At 44.7% G+C, this 25,873-nt stretch overlaps 2 protein-coding genes across 2 annotated transcripts in view; both read left to right on the forward strand.

Annotated features, from left to right (window-relative positions):
- Positions 1-25,873, forward strand: part of LOC135197283 (protein transport protein Sec31A-like) — a 178,742-nt gene that overhangs the window by 27,412 nt on the left and 125,457 nt on the right.
- The window catches only part of LOC135197271 (protein transport protein Sec31A-like), a 39,428-nt gene that overhangs the window by 3,264 nt on the left and 10,291 nt on the right, over positions 1-25,873 (forward strand). The window contains 9 exon segments of the mRNA XM_064224389.1: positions 7,589-7,806; positions 14,731-14,920; positions 15,160-15,290; positions 15,586-15,688; positions 16,613-16,828; positions 17,316-17,510; positions 17,726-17,857; positions 18,064-18,244; positions 18,454-18,635. Coding sequence (XP_064080459.1) covers positions 7,589-7,806; positions 14,731-14,920; positions 15,160-15,290; positions 15,586-15,688; positions 16,613-16,828; positions 17,316-17,510; positions 17,726-17,857; positions 18,064-18,244; positions 18,454-18,635 — 1,548 coding nt within the window.

Genomic DNA, 25,873 nt, shown 5'->3' on the forward strand with positions numbered 1-25,873 from the left:
AAACACTGGGGACACTGCATGATCACTAACACTCTCCTTACCTTCAACTGACGAATCTTTCTGATCCACAGACGATTCTTGGCTTTCAGAGCTGCCGCCTCCGAAGGCGAATCTTCGGTTTCGGTGCGGGGAGCCGAGGCCCCCTGCAACTGGAAGAAGGTTCTAATTCTACGTAGTACTATTAGGATCCACATCCAACTCACTCATTCTAGATCTGCTAGAACTTCTAGAGGAAGCCTTACGCACTCTATCAAGTTCCAACTTCCTAAAACATAAGAAGAGAGAGCCTTGATTCTTCTTCATTCAATCCCCTTACATTCACTACAAAGGGTTAGCAAAAAGCACATTCATTCCCCCTGCTTTCATGCAAACCGGTGTTGGGTGTCTACCGAAGCTTTCGGCAACCTCACCTTACATCCTTCATTCACGCAAAACCCTAAACAAACCGAAGTTTTAAACTACCGATCTAGATCAGACATCGTTAAGAAAATCAAACTCAAAATCAAACGGTCCACAATTCAGCGTATGCCAAGCCAAACAAAGCGAAATACGTCACCAAAAAGAAGTCCAAATTAACTCCAGGCAAGCGAGAATCGAAAAAACTATCGAGAGGAAACCGACAACAGTTGTTATCGTTCCCGCGACAGAGAAAAAAACTGACAAGCTTACGAGATGGTTCGTACATCCGCCACCCAGCGGCGGGTAAGGTAGACCACCTAACCTACCTGTCGCGTGTGCCGCGAGATTTGAAATTCTGTCGGGAACGTCGGAGACTATAGCTAAGTATATATCTGTCAGGGAAGTTCATGTACAAAAAGACTTGTAGACTACGTCCATGAAGTCTTATGTCCAATATCATAAGAAGCTTGAACTGTCCTTTTCGATCCTCGGTTCTCACTTGATCTCCATTCGAATAATGTTAATTCGTTCTCTTGGCAAAGAGAACGAAGACAGTCAATTTCCATTCTCTCTCTCTTCCTCGTCGAGGAAAGAATGTAGTAGAGAATTTTATGTTCAAGTGACTACAATACTTACGTATTTTATCTTTGCGTCATATTACTAATGTAGGGTTCAAGTCATATACGCATATCAAGGTTACCTCTACAGATGGCAACCGAAAAGACGGTTATTGTAAATGTTTTTAATCGGTCCTTCCTGCAAACTTCCAGGAGCTTCCGCTGTAAGGACAACGCTAAAAGGTATTGTTACAACAACACTAACTCAGCGTCGGCATCTAGCGAATTATGTTTCGCTTAAATATGCCTGCTTGAGAATTTCCTTATCGATAATAGTAACAAACCTATTCCTTCGTAGAAGAGAGTAGCTGGTAACTCAGGCAGAATAGTGCGAGACGAGAGGTTGCTGTCATTGTGGATGTCGCAGTATATTTAATCGGTACTCGCGGCAACTTTCCAGGAGTTTCCGATTTAACATTTGGTTAATTAAGCGTAATGTTACGACAACACAAAATCAGCTTCTGTATTTAGCGAATTCTGTTTCGCTTAAATATGCCAACTTGAGAGTTTGTTCAAATAATGGAAAATCTATTCCTTAGATGAATAGAATAGCTGGCAACTCGGCATAAGACTGCGAGGTGAACATAAGCTGCTGCCTGTAACTGTCACAGTGTCTCACACTGTCACCAACTCAGTGTTAGGTAGCTCGTTTGTGAATGCTCAGTCGGTTACGTCTCTCTCTCCCGCGGGATGATTTTACGAACCGTATCTCTGCCCTACAATCATGACTTTCGCCTCGGGTTGAGGGGATTTCTGGTAATCATGAATAAACGACTTCCTTTTGCTAAGAAATTTTCAACAGAGATATCTCTTAGACATGTTCGGCGCTGCTTACCGCACTGTAACAGAATTCTGTACGAGTCTACCGCAGCATAGCACTATAATAATGCTCTCCTGCTTATGCAAAGCGCAGCCTTATTAGGGAAGGAAGCATGCTTAGTGAGGGAATGGATGAGTCTGCTGGGGACCATTTCCTCGCTGGAGAAGCTTGTTTCCCTGAATAGACTGCAATTCAGACCTCTACAGTTTTTCCTACAGGAGAACTGAAATAACATCAAAGATCTAGAGATAATTCTAAACGTCTCTCAATGGGTTAAGGATCACCTCAGGTGATACTGAGAGGGAGCCAGGCATCCGGACAGAGGTCCTGGCACATAATCTAAAAGAATTGGAAGCAATTTGGTTGGCTCTCCAGTTCCTCGAAGAGTGAGGTTTTGGTCGAGTGGTCCAAATCATCTCAGATAATTCCGCAGCTCTCTCATATCCCAAGAAAAGAGAGATGGTTATCGGCATAGGCACGGAACGTAACGATCCTTAAGAGGTTCGTTACACGATTGCACGTCCGTGCGGATCTTCTCGATCGACGGCAGCAACTGCTGACGTTTGAGTAATCCTCGCTTAGAAGTATGTCGAGAGTTGTGGAGACTTTGGGGACGTCCTTTCGTAGATTTTGCAATATTGAAGACGAAGAAGCTTCCTACGTTGCGCCCTTATTCTCGATCCGAGAGCGCTAGCAATAGACGCCATCCTATAGTATGGAATGGGGATAGTTGGTTAGCCCTTTTCTTTTCCCCTATTCAAAAGCTTAGGAAATGTGATAAGATAATCGCTGGCGTCAGAGGGAGTGAGAAAGACGCTGATCGCCCCATGTTGGCCTTCGAGAGGCTGGATTCACAGAGGTCACGTCCTTCAGAGAGCACTTTCCAAGGACCCTTCCCGAGAGAATCGGTCTACTCTAAAAGCCTCACTTCGAGAGGTACCTAAAATCTCTCCGCTCTGAGTCTGAATGCGTTCAGACTGTCAAGAAGCGAGAGGATCTTCAAGATTAATGGCAAGTCTCATTGCCAAAGCAAAGTAGCGCTGCATATTTTGCAGTGTACCAATCGGAGTGGGCCGATTCTGGAGATAGTGCAGGAAGAATGACTGCTCCTACACCTCCACCTCTGTGGATTACTTTACCGTCTTCCCTTTCCGTCTGAATTATGGGATAAGCTAACAGTCCCAACGATTGTAGAATACGGAAATATGTTGACGGCCTCTAGGCTCAGAGATTCGGATCTGTCAAACAACAAAGCCCTTCACGATCTTTGAGGTCTGCGGAAATTTTGAAATGGTCTAGATCGAAACTTCCGGCATGGAACTTAGACGTAGTCTGAAGTCTTGATGTCAGAGCATTTCGAACCTCTCCTTTCTGTAAAACTTAATACACGTGACCAGAAAGGCTAATTTTCTAACCACTCTAGCTACGGCAATGAGGGTTAGTGAGGTTTTAGCCATCATCAGAGGTTTTGGCTTTAGAGGACATAATTCGGTGTCCTCTAAGCCTTCCGTTCTTGCTAAGAACGAAAACCCGTCTAACCCTTGGCCCAGAGGCCTGGAGATCAAGGGGATGGCACAAATTATTGGGCAAAGAGCCACAGAGGGTCCTGTGCTCTGTCGGGGCTCTCAAGTTTTATCTTGATAAAACTAAAGAAAGTCGAGGTCATTCGGACAATCTGCGGTGTTCCGTAAAAAAGACCAGACTTGCCCATGTCGAAAGAACGCCCTGGAGTTATTTTTAAGGAGTCTTTCTAAGAGGCTCATTCGTCATGTTTGAACAAAGATTGAAACCTTTTAAAGTAAATGCTCACGAGTGGGCGCGCGCGGCCTCGGAAGCATTTCAACAGAGTATGGCACTCAGTTACATCCTGAGTACCGCGTTTAGCGAAGCAACTCTGTGTTCGCTTCACACTCCCTGAGAGATGTGAAGACGTCATATGAGATCTGCTGCTCGCTAGGGCCATACGTGTCCGCAGACACAATCTTGGGGGCAAGAAGTACCACTCATCCTACCCTGTAGAAAATGGTTAGGAAGAGCTCTTAATTTTTATTTGTGAGTCGCGCCAATGGCGGACTTCTTAACTCTTAAGCCTTAGTAAAACACCTTAACTTTGGCTAGGTTGGTCAGGTGGTGATATTTATTTTACTTCTTAGCCCTCATGGTATGGTCAATATGGTCTAGACACATTGTGGTCACGCCCCCGTTGTCAGATCATCTAGAACTCACCAGCTATACAGGTCACGTCCTTGCTGGAGAGACTAGTAAAGCAAAAGCAGACTTGGGTGACAGTAATCACGAAGTCAGCTATGCTAACAGGTAAGGAACCAAGATGTCTATCATCGCATGTGAAATGTTTCCCAAAATCCTTTATTCTGCCCTCCACCCCCCTCCCAATGGTGGGAATCAGCTATATATATATATCTGACAGGTAAGTGTCCATGAACAAAATGATATTGTTATGATACAATAAAGTTTGTTCATACTTACCTGGCAGATATATATAATCAAGTACCCGCCCAACCTCCCCTCGGGGACAGTGGCATTAGAAAATCTGAATAGAAAGATGGGAATAGTTCTGACACCGCCTCCAGCGGCGGGAATGGGTACTAACCACCTGATCCGACCACCATGCGTGTGCCGGGAGTTTTGAAATTCTGTCGGGCTTCGGAGAATACAGCTATATATATATCTGCCAGGTAAGTATGAACAAACTTATTGTATCATAACAATATCATTTTTCTTCTTCACATCGCACCTTAACATCGCTTCATCCTATCCATACCTTAGGCAGGCAGGTATCGTGACTTCCTTTACGGGTTGAGGTTGGTAAGGGAACTTCTGCACTATTCACCTTTTTAATACCATCCCTCCACTCTTCGATAGGTCGCGATCAGAAGTAGGAGTGGACTTCCCCCTTCCCACGGAGTCACGGGAGAGAGGCTCTGTTCGACCTCTCTCTGTCCCAGAATTCTTGACTCGTGGGTGGACAGGTTGTCTTCTACTTCTCAGGGTGGGAACTTGCATCCCTTCCCTCACAACAAGACAGCAAGGCGTCCCTTGTTCCCGGGCTCTGCATAACAGCCCCGCACGGCACTTGGGGTAACCGGGGTACTACCTTCCCGGCATTACCTCCATGCCGTCTCCTGCTACTGCCAACTTCTTCCGTCCTTCCTGGTGAGGCTGGACTGGTCGCCATCTCTCCGTTCAAAACACGTTCGTTACTCCTCTACTTGGTCTGCTACACGAGTCGGTTACTCGGGGGGTCACGAAGGGTGTTCGGGTGCCACCACCACGGCACCACCGTCGTTTGACTTTGGCGCTGCAACCGTCGATTTTGAATTCTCCCACACTAGTCATTGTCTCTTCGTATGTCTTGTACGGATTTTTCCAATATTTTGTGAATACTTCCGCTGATTCGAATTCTCTCACGCCCGCTCGTTCTCGAATTCGGCCGCGAAACTGTCTAACTGGTAATTTATTAACGATTTCTGCGATCGCACTCTGTCTGGTTAGCACTGCGTTTTTTCGAAATCGTAGGGTGTGTGATTGTACACTGTCTTTCTGGTTAGCACTATGCATTTCGAAATCGTAGGGTGTGTGAATGTACACTGTCTTTCTGGTTAGCGCTATGCATTTCGAAATCGTAGGGTTGTGATTGCACACTTTCTGGTTGGCACTGTGCATTTCAAAATGGTAGGGCCACTCGATTTATTATTCCCGTACTTAGCACGGTTCGCCACTTTTCTGCTGATTGGTTTAGCCATAACTGTTTTTATCCAGTTCATTCGTTTCACCATTTCCCTCGTCATCACCTTCCATCAAATTTTCTCTCGTTTCCATGTGTATTTCACTTCATATCACTGTTTGTCGGCTAGAATGATTTAACAATAACGTTTTTTTGACACCTCACAAGACCTTTTAAGACCGTATAAGACCTCACAGGATCCGCAAGACCCCACAGGACCTCACAAGACGCCACAGGACCTTACGGGACCCCACAGGACCTTACAGGACCACACAGGACCCCACAGGACCTTAAAGGACCCCACACCTGACACCAAAATTATATGACCTGATCTCAGTCATTTGTGGGTTCGGGATATGAAGGAAAACACAGGAGAGAGATAAATTCACGTGCATGCAATGGAGGTCTTGTAAAAATAATAATCGATGAAACGTTTAACACAGGTGTATTCTTCTTAGCTACACAGGTGGCCTTTAACTGTAATTATTCGTTAACTATGCTAGTGCACAACCGGACGGCAGGTTAGACTTATTGACACTCATGGTGGGGCACGTCTTTGTGTGGTGGCCGACGGGAACAGGACTGCGGGGTCACTGGGCACTCTCGACCCAGTTTGTCTGTTCTCTATGAGACCCGCTAACGAACTGCTTTGACCGATGGTGCGGCCTGTTTCAAATGCCCCCTTTCAGATGGCATCGTTATGCAAGAAGCTGATTGGTTATTCTGGCTCCTTAGACACAAGGGCCAATCACGAAGGGATATAGAAATACGTGGCACTCTTTTGAACTGCCAAGCCACGCCAACTTGTAACGTCTTTGGCGGTTGACTTGTTTTGATACACACACACACAGAATCACTTATAACGGTTTCACAGGACTTCAGACTATCATGGAGAAGGCATATTCAAAACTGTATTGAATCAGCTCTACTTGATCTAATGAAAAGCAGTGTAAATTATAAGAGTAAAGTAAAGGGGAAGCATTTTAACCCAACTCAGTGCCAGTAAAAACAGCTGCCATTAGGAATCAAGGCAGAAGGGAAAGAAATGAAAAGGCAGGTCCTGTCATGGGGAGTTATTGGTGAATTCCAAATTTCCTGCCATGCATTATTTCACTGAAACTTGAAAGGCAGTATGTACTATCAGAGTCATAACTTCCCCAATTCATTTGCCTATGTTTAAGTGAATGCTGCTCCTTAGACATTATAGAATGAAATAGGAATGAACCCCAAAAATCACATACAATGATGAGGATTACATACCATGAGACATAACGAGTTGAGATGTTCATTTATAAAATATATTGAGGTCTTTTATCTTAACAGTCCCCATTTATTCACTATTTTGTAAGTGTTCTTATTATTAGTTATTATAAATTTACCATCATATTTAAAGATAATGAACCTCCAAAATTAATCTGGCTGAGTGCACTTTGCATTATAGAGTTGATTACATGAATGCATCCAACTTAATCTAAGACCCTGCATAGTTTATATGGTGCAGTATATTAACCCTGCATACTTTATATAGTACAGTTTATTTTTAGTTTTATAAAGGGTTATTTCTCTCTGAAAGCTTTTGACTGACTTGGATGTCATTAACTAATTGCGTAGAGGAGGCTCACTTGTCTGTTCACCTTGCATCTTCAGAAGTTGCATCATAGTTCAGAAATTACATAATTGTAATATTCAGTTAATTCATGTTGATAACTGGCACTGCCTGTACTGTATACGTATAGATCTGAATACCCATAATGCGTAACAATATATAAAACAATATGATTATTTAATTAAGAAATACAGGTTAAGTAATCTTTTTTTTACTGTTGCTTCATACTTACATGGATTACAGGAAATTTAGGTTAGTTCCCTAGTTGAGTTTTATGTCCACTATAGGTTAAGCTATGTTATACATATATGTTATAGTTGCAGGTTTTCATGATTTTAAGAGATGTTTAGGTTCAGCCAAAGTAATCTTATTTCTCTTTCAGGCAGGTCCAAAAATGAAAGGAAAGAGTACCGAAAAATGAAGGTGAAAGAGGAAAGTGGGACAGCAGCATTGCCTGGTCCCCGAGTGATGTTTTACCAGTGTATCTGGCCAGTGGGGACAGCACACGCAGCTGGGATGCTAGTTTTAGTACAAATTCAACACTCAGTTTGTACAACTTGAATATAGCCCAGTCTAACCTAGAAACAAAAGTTGCTGCTTCAGTCGAATCACCAGGAAGGTAAGATGTGATTCTGCATCATGCATAAGTTTGTTCATGCAACTTACCGTCAGATATATATATAGCTGATAATTTCGACGACCGACAGAATTTAAAACTTACGACACGTAGTGGGAGTCAGGTGGTTAGTACCCATTCCCGCCGCTGGGAGGCGGGTATCAGGAACCATTCCCTCATTTTCTATTCATAATTTTTCTGCGCCGGTGTTGTGGAACATCTGTTTACAGCACCTCCGTCTGGATTTGGAAACTTTTTGCTACTTGAGTATCCCTTTGGTTCTTTTTTGGATTAATTGACTTGGATCGGTGGCTAGGCACACGTTATTAGTGGATTGATTTGATTTTGGTTTGGACTTCTCTTGGATAATAGTCAGGGGTCTAGTACAGCTAGCGCTAGGTTCTGCTCTAGGACTGATTGTAGAGGTAGGCTACTGAAAGCTTCAGTAGACCCCACATACGGTATGTAAGAGTTGCAGGGAGCATGAATGTGTGTATGAAAGCCGTTGCAAGGAGTGCGAAAGATTAACAGATTCTGAGTGGAAGGCGTATGATACCTATCTTAGGAAACTTGAAAAGGATAGGTTAAGGAGGTCTTCCTCCAGGAGTGTTTCAGGTGTGCAAGAAATTAATGTTTCTCCTGAACCCTTAACCCTCTGTTAATGCTCCTAACCCTGTAGTTTTGCCTCCGGGACCTGAAGCAGTGTCTGTAGAGAGTACTACTTTATCCTTAATTTTGGAGTCGATTTCGTAATCTAGAATCGAAAGTGTTGGCTCTTGAGAGCAAAAAGTGATGTGCAAAAGTGCAGTGATACCCCTTGTGTAGTGGAGGGTGCGTCAGATCGGCCTCGTTTCGCCTCTAGGCCTGGACCTCTGCTTGACTCCCAGGACCTGGGGAGGGAGCATGTCGAAAGCCGAAGGAGGGTTACAAGGAACCCCCACCGATCTGGCGTGCCTTCGGCAGTTACTGATGAAAATCCCCAGACTGCCAGGGAGCGTGCACGGGCACGTATCCTCAAGGAGTGTTTTTCGTCATCGGAGGCTTCATCCCCACGTAAAGGGTGGAGTTCTCACGGCTGCTTCCCGTCCGCTGAAAAGGACGGCGCGTGAATTATTGACGCTTCACGTCCTAGTTCTCCGAATTTGCGATCTTCTCCTGACAGTGCGTTCGCTGCTTTTCCGCCGCAGAAAAGGCGAGAAAACGTTAGAGAGTCTTCGGACTTGGATTCGGTAGTTCGTGCGAGCGATACAGTCGCTCTAGAGCTCGGGAGGAGGCCGTACCTAGGAGGAGGAGGGAGGCATCCCTCGCCGCTCTCCTGCTCACAGATCAGTCCCTCCCCGGAGCAGGAAGATTCGCCAACCAAGAGGATGATTCAGTCACTGCAGCAGCAACTTCAGGACGCTCTTGCTTCTAGAGAGTCTCTTCCGCGTCGTAGAAAGGATGAGAAGCTTCCTGTGAAGAAGTCAAGACCTGCTCTTCTCCTCGCTCGCCTCTCTCTTCGTTCGAGTCTCCCTCTAGAGTTCGTTCTGCTCCCAGCAGCTCTCTAGAGGAGGTGAGAAGTTAGTTTCTGCTCTCAGGATGAGATATCTCCCGCTCGCAAATCTTCGTATGTTCGCAAGCGAGTGGTGGACGCTGAGCGCGCTTCTGTGCAAGTGGAGCGCGCTTCTGGTGCCGCCAAACGCGACCTGTTGTTGATAAACGTGCACCAGTGGGCGGCAGCCGCGCGCTGACTTGACGCTCGGCGCGCACCAGTGGAAGCCAAAGCGTGCACTAGTGGACGCTCGGTGTGCGCCAGTGGACGCCAAGCGTGTGTTAGTAGATGCCAAGCGCGCACCTGTCGGCGCCAAACGTGTGGATTCGGACGCCAAGCGCGCGCTGGTAGACACCAGTTCCTCACCAATGCAAGTTCAGGTGGACGAAGGAACCCTTCCTGTTCGTCAGTTTTCTTCAGACTTTCCTCCTACTTCTCCGGTTTCTGAGGAAGGAGTTAGCGATAATTTAGTAGAAGCAGAGGAAGAACAGCAACCAGCCCCTGTCTCATCGGACTATAAAGTTTTGATGCGTCTTCTACAGTCGGAGTTTGGAGAAACTTTTCAACCGGAAGCCCCTCGTACTCCCCCTTCTCAATTTTCTTCTTTTAAAAGCAACGAAGGCGTCAGGGTTCGTTAAAATGAAGAAGTCGTCTTTCCACGAAGCAAGCGTTCCGGAAAGTCCATGAGTGGATGGAGAAGAGGAAAGCGTCAGGGAAAGTCCTCTTTAGCTTTACCGCCATCAAGACTCTGCGGGTAAAGGAGGCATGTGGTATGAGACGGGAGAGGACGTAGGGTTAAACTACCAGCCTCTGCTCAAGGTGATTTGACGGGAGCATCGTGGACGCCTCCAGAAGAGCCCTTCTGTCTTCATCAAAAGTCTCTTGGACCCATAACGAGTTCAACTTTCATCTAAAAGGCCTCTTCAGACTCTAGAGGTCTTCAACTTTCTCGACTGGTGTCTTTGGAGTTTTAGATGCCAGGTCAAGGAGTTCTGATACTATTAGTCTGGGGGAGCTGTCCAGTGTACTTTCTTGTATGGACAAGGCCGTCAGGGATGGTTCTGAGGAGTTGGCTACGCACTTTAGCTCGGGGATTCTCAAAAAGAGAGCACTCTTTTGTAACTTCACGGCCAAATCCGTCTCTCCAGCGCAAAAAGGCGGGACTTGCTTTCGCTCCGTTTTCAGACCATCTCTTCCCCCAGACTATGGTTAAGGACATAGCATCAAGCCTTCAGGAGAAGGCAACGCAAGATCTTCTCTCAGTCTTCTAGAAGGCCAGCAGCTGCTTATCTTCTGGAGTTTCGTTTGCCAAGAAATCGAAGCCCTTTCGTGCTGGAGCTTCCTCGAAAACAGCCTCCCGAGGAAGAGGCTCTTCCAGAGGGAAAACCCCTGCTCCGTCAAAGAGTAGGAAGTGATTTGGAAGTCCTTCAGACGCCGGTAGGAGCCAGGCTTCTTCGGTTCGCGAAAGCCTGGGAAGAGAGAGATGCCGACTCTTGGTCGCTGGATGTCGTGAGGAAAGGTTACAGGATCCCGTTCTTGAAGTCACCCCCGCTATCCTCAACACCAAAGGATTTTGTCTCCCTCTTATCGAGGAGAGAAACAGAATGCTTTTCGATCTGCTGGAACAAACATGATCGAGAAGCAAGCGGTGGAACAGGTCTTCGACCTGGAATCTCCAGGATTTTACAACCGCCTGTTCCTGGTGCCGAAACATTCGGGGGGGTGGCGACCCGTCCTCGATGTCAGCAGCCTAAATCTCTTCGTTATAAAGAAGAAATTCAAGATGGAGACGACTCAATCGGTGTTGTCAGCTTTGAGACCGGGGGATTGGATGGTCTCACTAGACCTCCAAGACGCGTATTTTCACGTCCCCATCCATCCCCAATCAAGGAAATACCTGCGATTTGTCCTGAAGGGGAAGGTATTCCAATTCAGGGCACTTTGCTTCGGTCTGACCACAGCGCCGATGGTTTTCACCATTCTAATGAAGAACGTGGCAAGGCTGCTTCATTTGGAGAATATAAGGATCTCTCTCTACCTAGACGACTGGCTTATTCGAGCTTCATCGCGGGAACGGTTGTCTGGAGGACCTGCACACGACCATGACGTTAGCAAAGTCCCTGGGGCTTCTGGTAAACCTCGAAAAGTCGCATTTGACTCCGTCTCAATCTTTAGTCTATCTGGGATTCAGATGGACTCAGTGGCTTTTCGGGCTTTCCGTCCCAGGGGCGGACAACTTCAATGCTTGGAGAAAGTGGCGACCTTTCTGGGGAAGGAAACATGCTCGGTGAGGGAATGGATGAGTTTGCTGGGGACCATTTCCTCACTGGAGAAGTTTGTTTCTCTGGGAAGGCTGCACCTCAGACCTCTTCAATTCTTCCTAGCCAACAGTTGGAAGAACAAACAAGATCTGGAGGCGATCTTGTGTTTAACGAGAGAGGTGAAGGATCACCTAAGTTGGTGGTCAGATCCTCGGAAAGCTCGCAGAAGGGCTCTCCCTCAAACTTCGAACCCCGACCTAGTGTTGTTTTCGACGCGTCGTTTACGGGTTGGGGAGCAACACTAGGAGGGAAAGAAGTGTCGGGCACCTGGAGAGGGGAACAGGTGTCCTGGCACATCAATCTGAAGGAGCTGTCAGCCATTTATCTGGCTCTCAGGTTCTTCCAGGAAGAAGTATCCGGCAAAGTCATTCAGATCAATTCGGACAACACCACAGCGCTGGCATACCTAAGAAATCAAGGAGGAACTCACTCGCCTTCTCTGTTTGCCATCGCAAAGGAACTCCTTTTATGGGCGAAAGCGCAAGAAGTCACTATCCTGACAAGGTTCGTGTCAGGAGTACAGAATGTTCGAGCGGACCTTCTCAGTCGACGAGGACAGCTGTTGCGACAGAGTGGACCCTTCACCAAGAGGTTTGCCAGTCGCTGTGGGACCTGTGGGGCTGTCCACAGGAGATGTCTTCGCAACTTCCAGGACGAGAAGACTTCAACTCTATTGCTCCCCAGTTCTGGACCCGGGAGCAGTCGCAGTAGACGCCCTACTTTGGAGTTGGTCGGGTCTAGACATATACGCTTTTCCCCCGCTCAAGATCCTCGGGGAAGTGATGAGGAGTTCGCGGCATCGGAAGGAGCGAGGATGACACTCATCGCCCCCTTCTGGCCGGCAGCCGACTGTGGCACAGAGGTGATGTCCTTCCTGGTAGACTTTCCGAGGACTCTGCCCTTAAGGAAAGATCTACTCAGACAGCCCCACTTCGAGAGGTACCATAAAACCTCCCGCTCTGAGTCTGACTGCGTTCAGACTATCAAGAAGTTGGCCAGAGCGAGGGGTTTTTCAAGACCTGTGGTGAAGGCGATTGCCACCGCAAGGAGGCCCTCCTCAATCGCTCTGTACCAATCGAAGTGGGCTGTCTTCAGATCCTGGTGCAGGAAGAAGGGCATTTCCTCCACCACAACCTCTGTGAGCCAGATAGCTGACTTCCTTCTTTATCTGAGAGAGGAAGTGAAGTTGGCTGTTCCAACTATTAAAGGCTACAGGAGCGTGCTTTCTAGTCTTTAGCACAGAGGACTCGATTTGACTAATAATAAAGACATTCATGATATCATTAGATCGTTCGAGACTAAGATGGTCGTCCAGCCTAAAGTACCCTCGTGGAACTTGGATGTGGTGCTCAAATATTTGATGTCGAGTCACTTCGAACCGCTTCATTCAGTTTCTATCAGGAATCTGACGAAGAAAACGATCTTCCTAACCGCTCTGGCGACGGCGAAGAGGGTTAGCGAAATTCAGGCCATTAGCAAGCAGATGGCTTTTCAGACAGTAGTGCGATTTGTGCTTTAAGTCCCATGTTCTTAGCAAAAGAACGAGAATCCTTCCAACCCGTGGCCGAGGACCTTTGAAATCAAAGGGTTGTCAGATATAGTGGGAAATGAACGTGAGAGATTCCTGTGTCCTGTCAGGGCTCCTAAAGTTCTATCTGCAGAGAACTAAAGCTTGCAGAGGTTTCATCGGACAATTTGTGGTGTTCAGTGAGGAAACTGATCTTCCTATGTCGAAAAAACGCACTGGCGTTCTTCATCAGGAATACGATTCAAGAAGCGCATAATAAGTGTAGTGATAGTGATTTGAAGCTTCTGAAAGTAAAAGCTCACGAGGTGAGAGCTATTGCTACTTCGGTAGCCTTTCACAAAATATGGCGCTCAAAGATATTTTGAATGCCACATTTGGGAGAAGCAATTCGGTGTTCGCTTCACACTACCTGCGGGAGGTGAAAGTGACATACGAAAATTGCTTCTCCCTCGGACCATACATTGCTGCAGAACACTGTTTTGGGGGCAGGAGGTAACACTCATCCTATCCTTTAGGGATTAGGGGGGTTTTTAATTTGTGTTTATGGTTGTGGGTTGTGGGGACCGCCTGGGGCGGGTCTCCCTTCCATTAGCTTAGTTAAGTGGGATACCTTTGGTAAACTAAGCCAGGTGGTGGTGTATTTTTTGTCTCGTTGCCCTCATTAGTATGGTCCATGGTCTAGTCACGTCGTGGTCTCGCCCTGTTGACAGATCATCTGGAGTGCACCAGCTTCATAGGTCTCTACCTTGCTGGCAACTCTAGTAGCACAAGCAGACTTACGTGGCAGTAATCACGAAGCCAGCTATGCTAACAGGTAAGGAACCAAGATATCAAATATCTGCATATATGTGTTTCCTAAATCCTCTATCTGTCTCTCCCACCACCAAAGGTGGGATTGTAGCTATATATATATCTGACAGGTAACGTTGCATGAACAAAATGATATTGTAATGATACAATTAAGTTTGTTCATACTTACCTGGCAGATATATATAATTAATTACCCGCCCACCTCCCCTCAGGAGACAGTGGAAATAAAAAATTATGAATAGAAAATGGGAATGGTTCCTGATACCCACCTCCCAGCGGCGGGTAATGGGGGTACTAACCACCTGACTCCCACTACGTGTGTCGTAAGTTTTAAATTCTGTCGGTCGTCGGAAATTATCAGCTATATATATATCTGCCAGGTAAGTATGAACAAACTTAATTGTATCATTACAATATCATTTTTTCTTAGTATAATACCCATTTTTCATTGTGATTGCTTTCTTGAAGTTGGATACTTGTGTGTTGTCATTCAGAACTACAGACACTTTTGATTGAAAGAGGCCTCAATATTTGTTAGTATAAATGCCCAGGAGAAAGTTTTGTACGTACAGTAAAACACCACTAGGGTTATTAAAGGATTATGGTACTAAATTTCCTCAGGTTCACAGGGTTGCAGAACTAGATACTATATAGCAGAATAGTGGGCCTCTATCTACTATTCGACTTTAAAACTTCCATGTGTTTCAGGTTCTATTTAAAACTTCCATGTGTTTCAGGTTCTATTCCGTGCAGTGGAGTGTTGCAGAAGGTAAGCCATCTGGCTTGATTTATGGTGGCTGTGACAATGCTTCCATCTATGTTTATGATGCTTCCAAATTGCTGGCAGGGGATGCAGATTATTTGCTGGGAAAAACAGAAGGGTTGCATTCTGGTCCAGTTTTCACCATTTCATCCAACCCCCTACAGGTTAGTCACCTTGATTATAAAGTTCCATTTATTCATGAGTACCAATTTCTAAATTTACTAAAAGCCAGTGCTGATATCTAGTCACTGTGGTTGAATTTTATGTATTAATGATGAGAGTGTAATTTCATTAATAATTTTTACATTGATAACTTCATCATTATGTTGGGTATTTTTTTTTTTATATATGAACATCAGCTACTAATATTCTGGATAACTTCACTATTTTTAATTTGTTTCAGAAAAATCTTATTGCATCAGGATCTTCCGAGTGTGAAATTTCAGTATGGGATATTAATAAATTAGATACTCCAAATTCTCCAGGGAAAAGACCAGCAATAAGTGCTGATGTCAGCTGTGTGTCATTCAACAGGTGAGGCCTTGAAACTGTTCAATAATCCAGGGAAATCTGTTAAATTTATTTTGCATTTAATGATGTATAATTGTGTAACACTGAGGTGGTAATTAGGCATTAATTGTATTTACCAAGTGTATTTGTTCAGAACAATGATATTAAATCTTTATTGTATATGCCAACTTAGTTTTATTATGTTACAGTTATCAGATATCATCTAGGAATTGTAAGTTGTGACTTTTTGTAGTTTGGAGCAAATTATGTACTACTATTTGATTAGTGTACTGAGTACATCTTTTTTGTTCATTTTCAGACAAGTTGCCCATATCTTGGCATCGACATATGCAGGCCATTGTGTTATGTGGGATCTTAGGAAACAAACTTCTATCATTTCAATATCAGATACTGTATCGAGGGTGAGTAATTACCTTGCTCTTTGTTTCGAGTAACGCCAGGAATTTCATGGAACTGGCTAGGATGAACATGATTTCAAACCAGGTGAAGAAATTTGTCCTTTATAAATATGATCACTCTCATGAATCAAGTTTTAATGGTGAAGAATGAGAAAACACCTTTGAATCTATAAACACAGCTGTTAAGATTCTTGAACAAGGAAATCCACTCACTCCAGGGCATTTCCTTTGTCTCTTGTGAGATCACGAAGAAAGTTCCCTCTGTAAAGCAAAAATTCTCTATCTCACAACTTCTACACACCTAGCAGAACACACCCACACTGAGATCCCCCACGAGAAAGAAAAGGAAAATTATGAAATTAAACGGGCAAACTAAACTGGCTTTAAAGAGATAGAAAGTAATTACGTCCTGTCTTAAAGGCGGTAGGAAAGGAATGATAGGTCACGGGAGGCCCAGGACATTCTGGAACTACAATGCCCTGTGACCTGGTACAAATGCCAATAGTCCCTGGATCACACAAGTTTTTTTTATTAATTCTACCAGTTTTCCAGCTTGGTGCTAGTATTATCCTAATGTTAAGACTGAAGGTTTGTTAGTTATGAATAATACAAATGATTACAAATTTCGTCATTTACTACAGATAACATTGTATCATCAGCCCCAATATTACAATCAGATATATTGAAGGAGCTAGAGAAAAGGGGTCAACATTGATTGTAAGAGTGGATAAGCTGAAGTTTCCATAATTTAAAGTGTTGAAGAAGTAATGGAAACCCATTATTAATGATGAAAGTTTACCAATTTCAACAGCTACTATTTTAACAAGGCAGTTTATGCCAACAGATTTAACAGGTAAATTTTATGTGCATTGCTATAAAATGGGAAATATTTTTAGCCAGAATTCCTCATTTTTGTTTTTATTTTAGATGAAGTCCAAAAGTATTTGTTGGGAACCCAAGTGTAGCTACACAGTGTTACTAGCAAGTGATGATGACAGCACACCATGGGCACAGATTTGGGATTTACGTTATGCTAACCAGCCAATCAAAACTCTTCAAGGCCATCAGCGAGGCATCTTGAAGGCAATGTGGTGTGCTCAGGATGACAATCTTTTGATTACAGCATCTAAAGATAACAAGTAAGTTTTATAGAATTCTTTTTAAAGGTTCTTCCCATCAGGTTAAGATTTCCTTTAAAACTGTTTGAAAAATATTGTACCCTAGATTGATTTAATACAGTAGTGTGCCTGTAGTATAGGTTTTTTTTGTAGTTATATACTAGTAGTATTTCCAATGGGTTACAAATGAAATTTCATCTACCAATATTTTTTCAAGGACTTGAAAATTAAATTGAATTTTTTAGTGAGGCAGTGTAACAAACTTTTAATATGTATAGCATAATTGTCATTATTTTCATCTAGTTGAATTATGAGGAATTATTGTTACCTATAGCAATCATGGTAAATCATCCTTAATGAGGATACTTCATTATAAGCCAAAAAATTGTATATTAGTGAGACTAAGGGGAAGACAACAGTTTTTGTAATGATCACAGTTATATAGAACATCCCTGGAAGTATTCTTATGGTAAATAAAAACCATATACTACTTTTTGGCTCCTCTTATGTAGAATATATGTTGGAATCCAAACTTGACCAACGGTACTGAAATAGTGGGCGAGTTTCCTTCATATAATCAGTGGAGTTTTGACATGGACTGGTGTGGGCGAGATCCATCTCTGGTTGCTATGGCATCTGTCGATGGCTATGTTAGTGTATATTCAATTTTGGGTGGTGGTCTGCCACCCACCAGACTGACAAGGTTAGTCTACTACATCATATTGTATAAGAAAAATGAATTGTCATGATATGTTTTTGTCTCTTGTATGTTTTTTTTTCTGTAATAATGGACTACTAGCATATTGTATAGTATTTTTCACTTACATTCAAGACATACTTTGAGAAGGTTTTGCAGTAGATTATGTAGTGTCTTAACCTTTTATTTTTCATTCCTGTTCTAATATTTAAATGACTTTTGCAGTTTTCGGCCATAGCAGACTCATTTCCAGGAATGGAGATGCCTGCCGTTGCACCACAAGGTGTATCTCCGCAGCCCATCCAGTTGAAGTATGCTCCTAAGTGGTTCCCTAAGCCTGCTGGCGCTCGATTCTGTGTGAGTTTATATTTCACGATATTATCAGTTAAACAGAAGTAGATTTTTACTGGCTATCCAAATGTTCACTGCTTTCAATTTTCTTTCATAATACCTGCATGTATTGAAAACATTCAGTTGTATGTAATTGCTTTATTTAAAGATATGAATTAGCATTTCTTTACAAACAGGACAATTAAAATATAATGTAATGCTGCTTCTAACAGTTTGGTGGACGATTAGTTTCATGGAACAGTCAGACACGTGGGGTGGCAATATCCCAAGTAGTTACGGAGCCCGAATTGATTGAGCGAAGCAGACAGCTTGAAGAGTCACTTTCTCAAGGCCAATTAGATATGTTTTGTTATGCAAAAGCACAAAATGCAGCTCAGACATCAAATCAAGTAAGTTCTGAAATGAGGAAAAAGCTTTCAAAGACAATATTTCTCAATTTTGTTAAAACTGTATAAACTGTTACTGTAATTAGTATATACTTTTATAGAATTACAATATATTTTGTTGAATATATTGTAGAATAATCTTACCCAAAGTTACATAGATTACAAATTTGCAAATATTGCAGGTACTGTGGAATTTTTCCAATGCAAACTTTGAAGAAAAATTATGGCAGACCATTGGTGCAAACTTTTGGGCAGTCTCCTCGTGCCAATTTTATGGAGATATGGGATATTCCAAAACTCAGGTGTCAAGCAGGCTGAAACCAGCTGCACCAACACCTGTAGAAAATGGAGTGAGTCCCGAAGATTTGGCTGATAAGATGGCAAGCCTTGCAACCACTGTGAGTATATCATACTTTTATTTTGACAGAACTTCCTGTGCTTTGTTGTTTACTTAAATATAAAGCTGTTAATTATATCAAGATACTGCAAACCTCTCTTCACTGAGCAGAGCACTTATGTACTAAGCTAAAATCTAAAACCTCTTAAATGTAGAGGTCACTTTTTGCTTTCTGTTTTCTGAACAAATTTTACTTACTGCATCACCTCTTGAATATTTGTTGTTCTTTGAATAGATAGGATATAACATTCATATTTTATTTTTTCTTTGATAAATGCTTAAATAAATATGGGGAGGTACACAGTTATGCGATTAACATCTTATGTTAATGTTCTCTAGCGTGCTAGGCATCTGGAAGCTGATTTGAAATATTTGTTCATACACGAAAACAAACCTTCGGTCTTAACATTAGGATTTTACTAGCGCCAAGCTGGAAACCGGTAGAATTAATTAAAATTACACTTGTGAGATCCAGGGACTAATGGCATCTATACCAGGTCACGGGGCATGTATACCCAGAATGCCCACGGCTACCTGTGACCCATCAGTTATTTTCCTACCGCCTTTAAGATAAGACGTGTTACTGTCTATCTCATTTAAAGCCGGTTTTTCAGTTTGCCCGTTCTTTATCCATTTCATTTTTTATTTTCATCCTTTTCTTTCTCCAAGTGTGATCAGTGTGTGGTAAGAGTGTATACGTGGTATGATGGAGAATTTGCCCTCAACATCGGGATCGTCTACCGCTTCGAAGAGGAGACAAAGGAAATGCCCAGGAGTCAGTGGCTTCCATGTTCTAGGTCCTAACTTCGGTGTTCGACGGATCCTCATCCAACGTGTAGTAGGTGCAGGGAAAACGTATGTACGGTTACTAATCCGTGTTCTGTTGTCGCGGTTGGTCGGTGGAACAGTGGAAGAAGTTCTATGGGAAAACAAAAGCCAATACAAAAGGAAGGGGGTGACGCCATCTTTGGATGACCAAACCTTACCGGCTTCTTTTGTATCAGTAATAAACCAGGCTGCTCCATATGTTTCTCCACCTGCTTTTGAAAAAAATTGTCTCATACCCCTTCGGTTTCTCCTAGCGGTTCTGTATCGGAAACGTCAGGAGGGGCCTTGGGTAATTTTATGAATAATTTGCACTCTTCTTTGTTCCCAGCAAGTAGAGGGGAGATCCGCCATCTTTGTTCCAGGCTCCTGCTACTCAAGCGCATAGGTTAGATGGTACGTGGTCAGCGCTAGGCCTACCAGGCGTACCAACCTTGGATGGTCTGCTTGCGCATTATATGACGTCACGGTTCCAGCAGGGTCCGGCAGCGCTGAATGTTCCTCATCCCCCGGGCTTGCAATTTATGGGAATTAATGCCGCGGCTTCACCATCCCACTCAGTATTTACAGCGATGTAGAACGTGGGAGGTAGTTTGCAGCAAACGTGCGGTTGCCAGCAGAAACCTCTCAGTCTCTCCCTACGAGAGGGATGACGTCACAACACTCACACTCTGAGATGGCAGGCGTGATGACGTCACAGACGATTCTCGGCCTTTTCGCTGCACCCAGACGCTAATACGCCTTCTGACCCGTCAATGCAAACTGTAATGCAGAAATTACAGGATATAGAGGAGAGAATGAATAAAGAGACACAAAAAGAAAAAGTGTGATTCGCCTTCTTCGTCTTCTTCCTCTAGTTCGGCGTCATCGCTAAGTCCGATAACGTCACGGCAGCGCCAGTCAAGCGTTTGGAGGAGGATTCGGGAGTTCCTGGCGGATCCTCGGGCCAAGAGGAGAAGAATCAATTCTTCCTCTTCTTCGGACCAAGACTGTCATTTCCAGTCAGCAAGAAGGTCGGAAATCAGTGGCTATTAAGCACAAGGTTGGCAGACGAAGCCGTTCGCAAGAGTCCGAACAAGCGAGAGAGGTGACGGCCGGCGAGCTAGTGGCCGAGGCGGAGTTGCAGTTTCGGATCGCAAAAACTGCGTACCTCTGGTAAAATCGACGTTGGCGGCGAAAGGTGCAGCAGAGGATGGAATGCAGGTCCCAGTTTCACCCGTAAGGCCGTTCAAAATACGTACGAAGGACGATAAGGCTCCTATTAAAAGTACAAAAAATAGAGAGTTGGCAACCTCGGCGGATACGTTCGTGGAAGGCAGTGTCCGTCTGGATAGAAGGCCGGAGGCCGGCTCGCCGACGCTCGAAAACGATGCCAATGCTAATAGAGACGAACTTACTCTGTCTTAAGGGAGCCTCATCTTGGAGATCTAGACGAGATTCTCGCTCTAGATCCGTGAGCAGAAAGAGTGAGACGTTCTCGTTCCCCTCCCTGCTGACTATCTGGGATCGAGCCAACAGCGGCCAGCAAAGATCAAAGAGACCGTGGCCGTAGGGGCAGGCGGCCGTGTGGAATTCCGGGCCGTCTATCAGAAGATAGAGGCGAGACAACATCCCTCGTGACGGAGAGTGGTACACTAGAGCCGGAGGAAGGAGAAAACCAAGAGTTTCTGGCCTCGTATGCAGAGGTTATTGATTTGATTCGTCAATTCAATAGCCTTTCGGAGAAGACAGAAACACCGGCCAGTATGCTTCCTCCTGGAATTGACATGGCGTTTGGACTAAAGAGGGATACCAAGGTGTCGTATGAATTGCCTTGTTCGAGTCATGCGGAATCGGTCTTGCAAACACGTAAACGCAAAGATTGCAGGGAGGGATAATTCCTTAAGATCTAATAGATCATTTAAATTTATTCCTCCATGATAAAGCAAAGGAAATATTATACGACACCGAAGGTCCCTTTGCTGTCTAGACAAATGAACCCTAATGTTGTAAGGTTAAGGCCTGGATTAACCTTGGATCAGGTTAAAATGGAGTGCCCTTCGATGACGTACCAAGAGGCTGCTACGTTAGAGAAGCAACAGCTTCTTCTGTCTTTCAGGCTGCGTCCTGGTTAGACCTTTGGTCAACAGCAGTGGCGAAAATTGCATCCTCGGAAGCAACAAGGAAGTAGTGGATGAACCATTGTTCATTAGATTACTACAGGTCAGGGTCCAAGGCTATTGCGTACCTGACAAAACGTTAAGTGCCAATGTTTGGGGCAAATATCCTGCTAATGAGGAGAGATGCAGCATTGGCTAGACTAAGCCGCAATGTGGATTTGGATTCCCTGTTAGCAATGAGGAATGGGGATATCTTGGAATCGCAACTACTGTTGCCAGAGGTCATACTGGAAGAGGCGATAGATAGAAGGATGGACACTAACGATAGGTTGGTGCAACAGGCAGTTAGGAAAACGTCTAACAGTCAAACTACTCCTTGGAGGGAAGACAACAGCAGATGTCTCGAAAGAAGACAGTGAGACATAGCATCCCTAATAGAGTCACAAGACCCTCTCCCAAAACAAAGAGGATAACTCATCGGCCCCTTTCACAATAGAAACAACAGAGGAAGGGGCAATAGGGGAAGAGGGAGAGGCTCAAGAAGATAGGATGGGCGCCTCCCATCACTCGGCCACACCAGTGGGGGGTTGCCTGGCAAATCACTGGAAGGTGTGGCAGGAACTAGGGGCAGAGCAGTGGGTGGTGGATGTTCTCAGGATCGGGTATTTGATTCCGTTCGAGGTAACCCCGCCCCTGACAGATCAACCATTACCCCACGTCACTTATGCCCACAAATCTCAGAAGGCCACTATTCTGCAGGACGAAGTGAAGAAGATGATGGAAAAAGGAGCTGTGCAACAAGTATGCAGTCCGACAAAAGGCTTCTACAGCAGGATTTTCCTGGTACCCAAAGCCAACGGGGAGTGGAGGACAGTAATAGACCTGTCAACGCTGAATCTGTTTATAGGAAAACCAGTTTCAAGATGGAAACTCCGAAAACGGTTCTACAAGCAGTCAGAATCGGAGACTTTATGCTGACAGTCGATTTAAAGGACGCATACTTTCAGATACCAGTCCATCAGTCTTCAAGGAAATTTCTCCGCTTCAGTCTTGCAGGGAAAGCTTTCGAATTCAAGGTCCTGTGCTTCGGATTGACATCTCCTCAAGTTTTTAAAAGAGTGTTTCACCCTCGTGTCGGCGTGGGCGCATGCTCAGGGGATCAGTCTAATAAAGATATCTGGACGATTGGTTGGTGATAGCAAAGTCCAGGGAGAAATTACTCAGGACAGGGCGGCCCTCCTGCAGCTTTGTCACAGCCTAGGTATTGTGGTGAATCAGCAGAAGTCGCAGCTGGATCCAAGTCAACGTTTGGAATATCTGGGAATGGTGATAGACACAACACAAGCCAAAGTATTCCCGACAGACCAAAGAGTAGAGAAATGCAAACAAGTGGTGAATGCCTTTCTGGGAAAGCAGACACAGCCAGCAAGACAGTGGCAGGTGGTGCTGGGAATCCTAACCTCCCTGGAGAAGCTAGTACCACAAGGAAGGCTACACCTTCGGTCCCTACAATGGAGGATGAAGGAGTTTTGGTCACCAACAGTAGATCACCCGTACGAGCAAATTCCCTTGTCGGCAGAAGTGAGGAAAGACTTGCTGTGGTGGGTGGACGACGACAATCTGACAGTGGGTGTCCCCCTTCAACAATCCTCCCCAGACCTCTTGCTGTTCTCGGATGCGTCACTAGAAGGCTGGGGAGCCCATATGGAGGAGTTGATGGTGTCAGCAAAATGGAGTTGCAAGGACAGAGAACTCCATATAAACGTGCTGGGAGTTGAAGCAGCTTTCCTGGCTCTACAAGAATTCAGGGAGAGAGTAAAGGGACACTCAGTGGTATTGATGTCAGACAACACCACAGTAGTAGCTTATATAAACAAGCAAGGAGGCCTAGTTTCTCGGCAGTTACATGTGATGACAGTTTCAACTTCACCAGTGGGCTATAGAGAACCTGGTAGACATCAAGGCCAGGTATATTCCGGGGAAAAAGAAACATAGTGGCCGACAAGTTGAGCCGCAGGGATCAGATTCTGGGAACGGAGTGGTCCCTACACCAACAGGTAGTGGACAGGATGCTCATGTTGTGGGAAGGACCGATCAGTAGCACCTATTCGCAACCAGTACAACAAAAAGTTGGAAGTGTATTGTTCAGTAGTCCCGGACGCAGAGGCAGTAGCAGAAGATGTGCTACAACACCCCTGGGACAATCTGGACGTGTACGCATTTCCTCCATTTTTGTCTAATCCGTCAAGTTCTGAACAGGGTAATGCGGTCTCAGAACCTCAAGATGACCCTGGTAGCCCCGTTATGGCCGAAAGCAGAGTGGTTTCCAGACCTACTGGAACTCCTAGTAGATGTGCCAAGAGAGTTACCTCCATGGAGCAACCTTCTGTGTCAGCCTCACGTGGAGAGGTACCACCAGTCGTGAAGTCCCTATCGCTTCACGGGTGGAGACTGTCAAGTATCTCCTCCGAGAGCGAGGGTTTTCGCAGAAAGCAGCAACTCAGATGGCAGGTAATATCAGAAAATCATCTGCGACAGTATACCAAGGAAAGTGGGTCCAGCATACTGTGATTGGTGTCGTAGAGGGAACGTGTCTCCACTCGGTACCACTATTCAGCAGTTAGCAGACTTTCTGATATATCTCAGAACAGAAAAACATATGTCTGTATCTGCAGTGAAGGGGTACAGGGCTGCTCTAGCCTCAGTCTTACGAATGAAAGGAGTGGACATATCGTCTTCATGGGAGTTGGCCATGCTGATGAGGAGCTTTGAACAGTCCATGCCCACCAAAGGAGCTAAAACAGCCCAGATTGGGATCTGACCAAGGCGTACTGAGTAGTCTGACAAAACCCCCCTACGAACCACTAAGGCAGTCCACGGATAGGAGCCTGACCCTGAAGACAGTCTTCTTATTGGCCCTGGCTTCAACCAAAAGGGTGGGGGAGCTACATGGCCTCTCATATCTCATAAAGCACTCGAGAGGTTGGAGATCAATGGTGTGTGAGTTTGTCCCAGAATTCGTGTGGCAAAGACCCAAAATCCAACAATAGTAGACGGCAGATTCGACTCCTTTACCATACCTTCCTTGGCAGACTTTGTAGATGACAAAGCTGAGATGCTCCTGTGCCCCGTCAGGCACTAAGGAGTACTTAAAGAGAACAAGGCACTTCAGGCCGGGGTGCCAGAGGTTGTTCGTAAGTACTGGACGGAACAAGAAGGAAGTGTCCAAGAATACAATATCATTTTGGCTAAGGGAGATGATCAGAGATGCTTATACTGCAGAAGACAGAGGGTCAGATAGCCAGGTGGGGAGCTAGAGCTCATGACATCAGGGGTGTGAGTGCTTCCCTGGCATTTAAGAAGAACATGTCTGTGGATAAAATTCTGAAAGCTGGCGTGTGGAAGCGCCAAACAATTTTCACCTCATTTTATTTGAAAGATGTTGCCCATAGATCCTTGGACACCTTTTCCTTGGGTCCAGTGGTGGCGGCCAACAAGTGATATAGTTCATCCAGTGCCCCTGGCGGGTCAGTTTGCGTCTAGTCTAAGATGAAGGTATGAAAGTAGAATGAATGGGATGACTGGTCTTTTTTCTTTAATACTTTCTTCCTACTCCTTTAACTATGGGCAATATGAAGGAGAGTACGTCATGTGCTGGAACGGACTAGATGCAGGTGAGATGGTCAGCCATACTGTGAAGCTATCTTAGCTGATGATATACTTTTCAGTAGCAACACACCCCTTTGGATAATAAGGAAAAGAGGGTGAGGTGGATCCAGTCGCAAGGGACAAGAGTAAACAGTAGAATGGCATCTACATCCAGTGGGAGGAAACCAATAGATCCGCTTATATCTTTGGTCCTAGGTTCATTGTCCATTCTCTAAGAATTTCCCTATATATTCGGAAATGGATAAGGTGGCAAACTCCCAGTCAGTTGTAGAGATTACCTCCCTCCAATAGTAAGTCTATCCTAATGTTAAGACCGAAGGTTTGTTTCGTGTATGAACAAATACCAAATTTGTAACTAATTTGTATTTTTCATAACTACAAACCTGAGGTCTTAACAGTTAAAGGCCCACCTCGAACCACCCCTCTAGCAGTCTAAACTTGGTTAGAAATATAACTGATGGGTCACAGGTAGCCGTGGCATTCTGGGTATACATGCCCCGTGACCTGGTATAGATGCCATTAGTCCCTGGATCTCACAAAGTGTAATTTTAATCTCTACCGGTTTCCAGCTTGGCGCTAGTAAATCCTAATGTTAAGACCTCAGGTTGTTAGTTATGAAAAATACAAATTAGTTACAAATTTGGTA

This window comes from Macrobrachium nipponense, chromosome 23, assembly GCF_015104395.2.
Source record: "Macrobrachium nipponense isolate FS-2020 chromosome 23, ASM1510439v2, whole genome shotgun sequence".
Taxonomy (NCBI): domain Eukaryota; kingdom Metazoa; phylum Arthropoda; class Malacostraca; order Decapoda; family Palaemonidae; genus Macrobrachium; species Macrobrachium nipponense.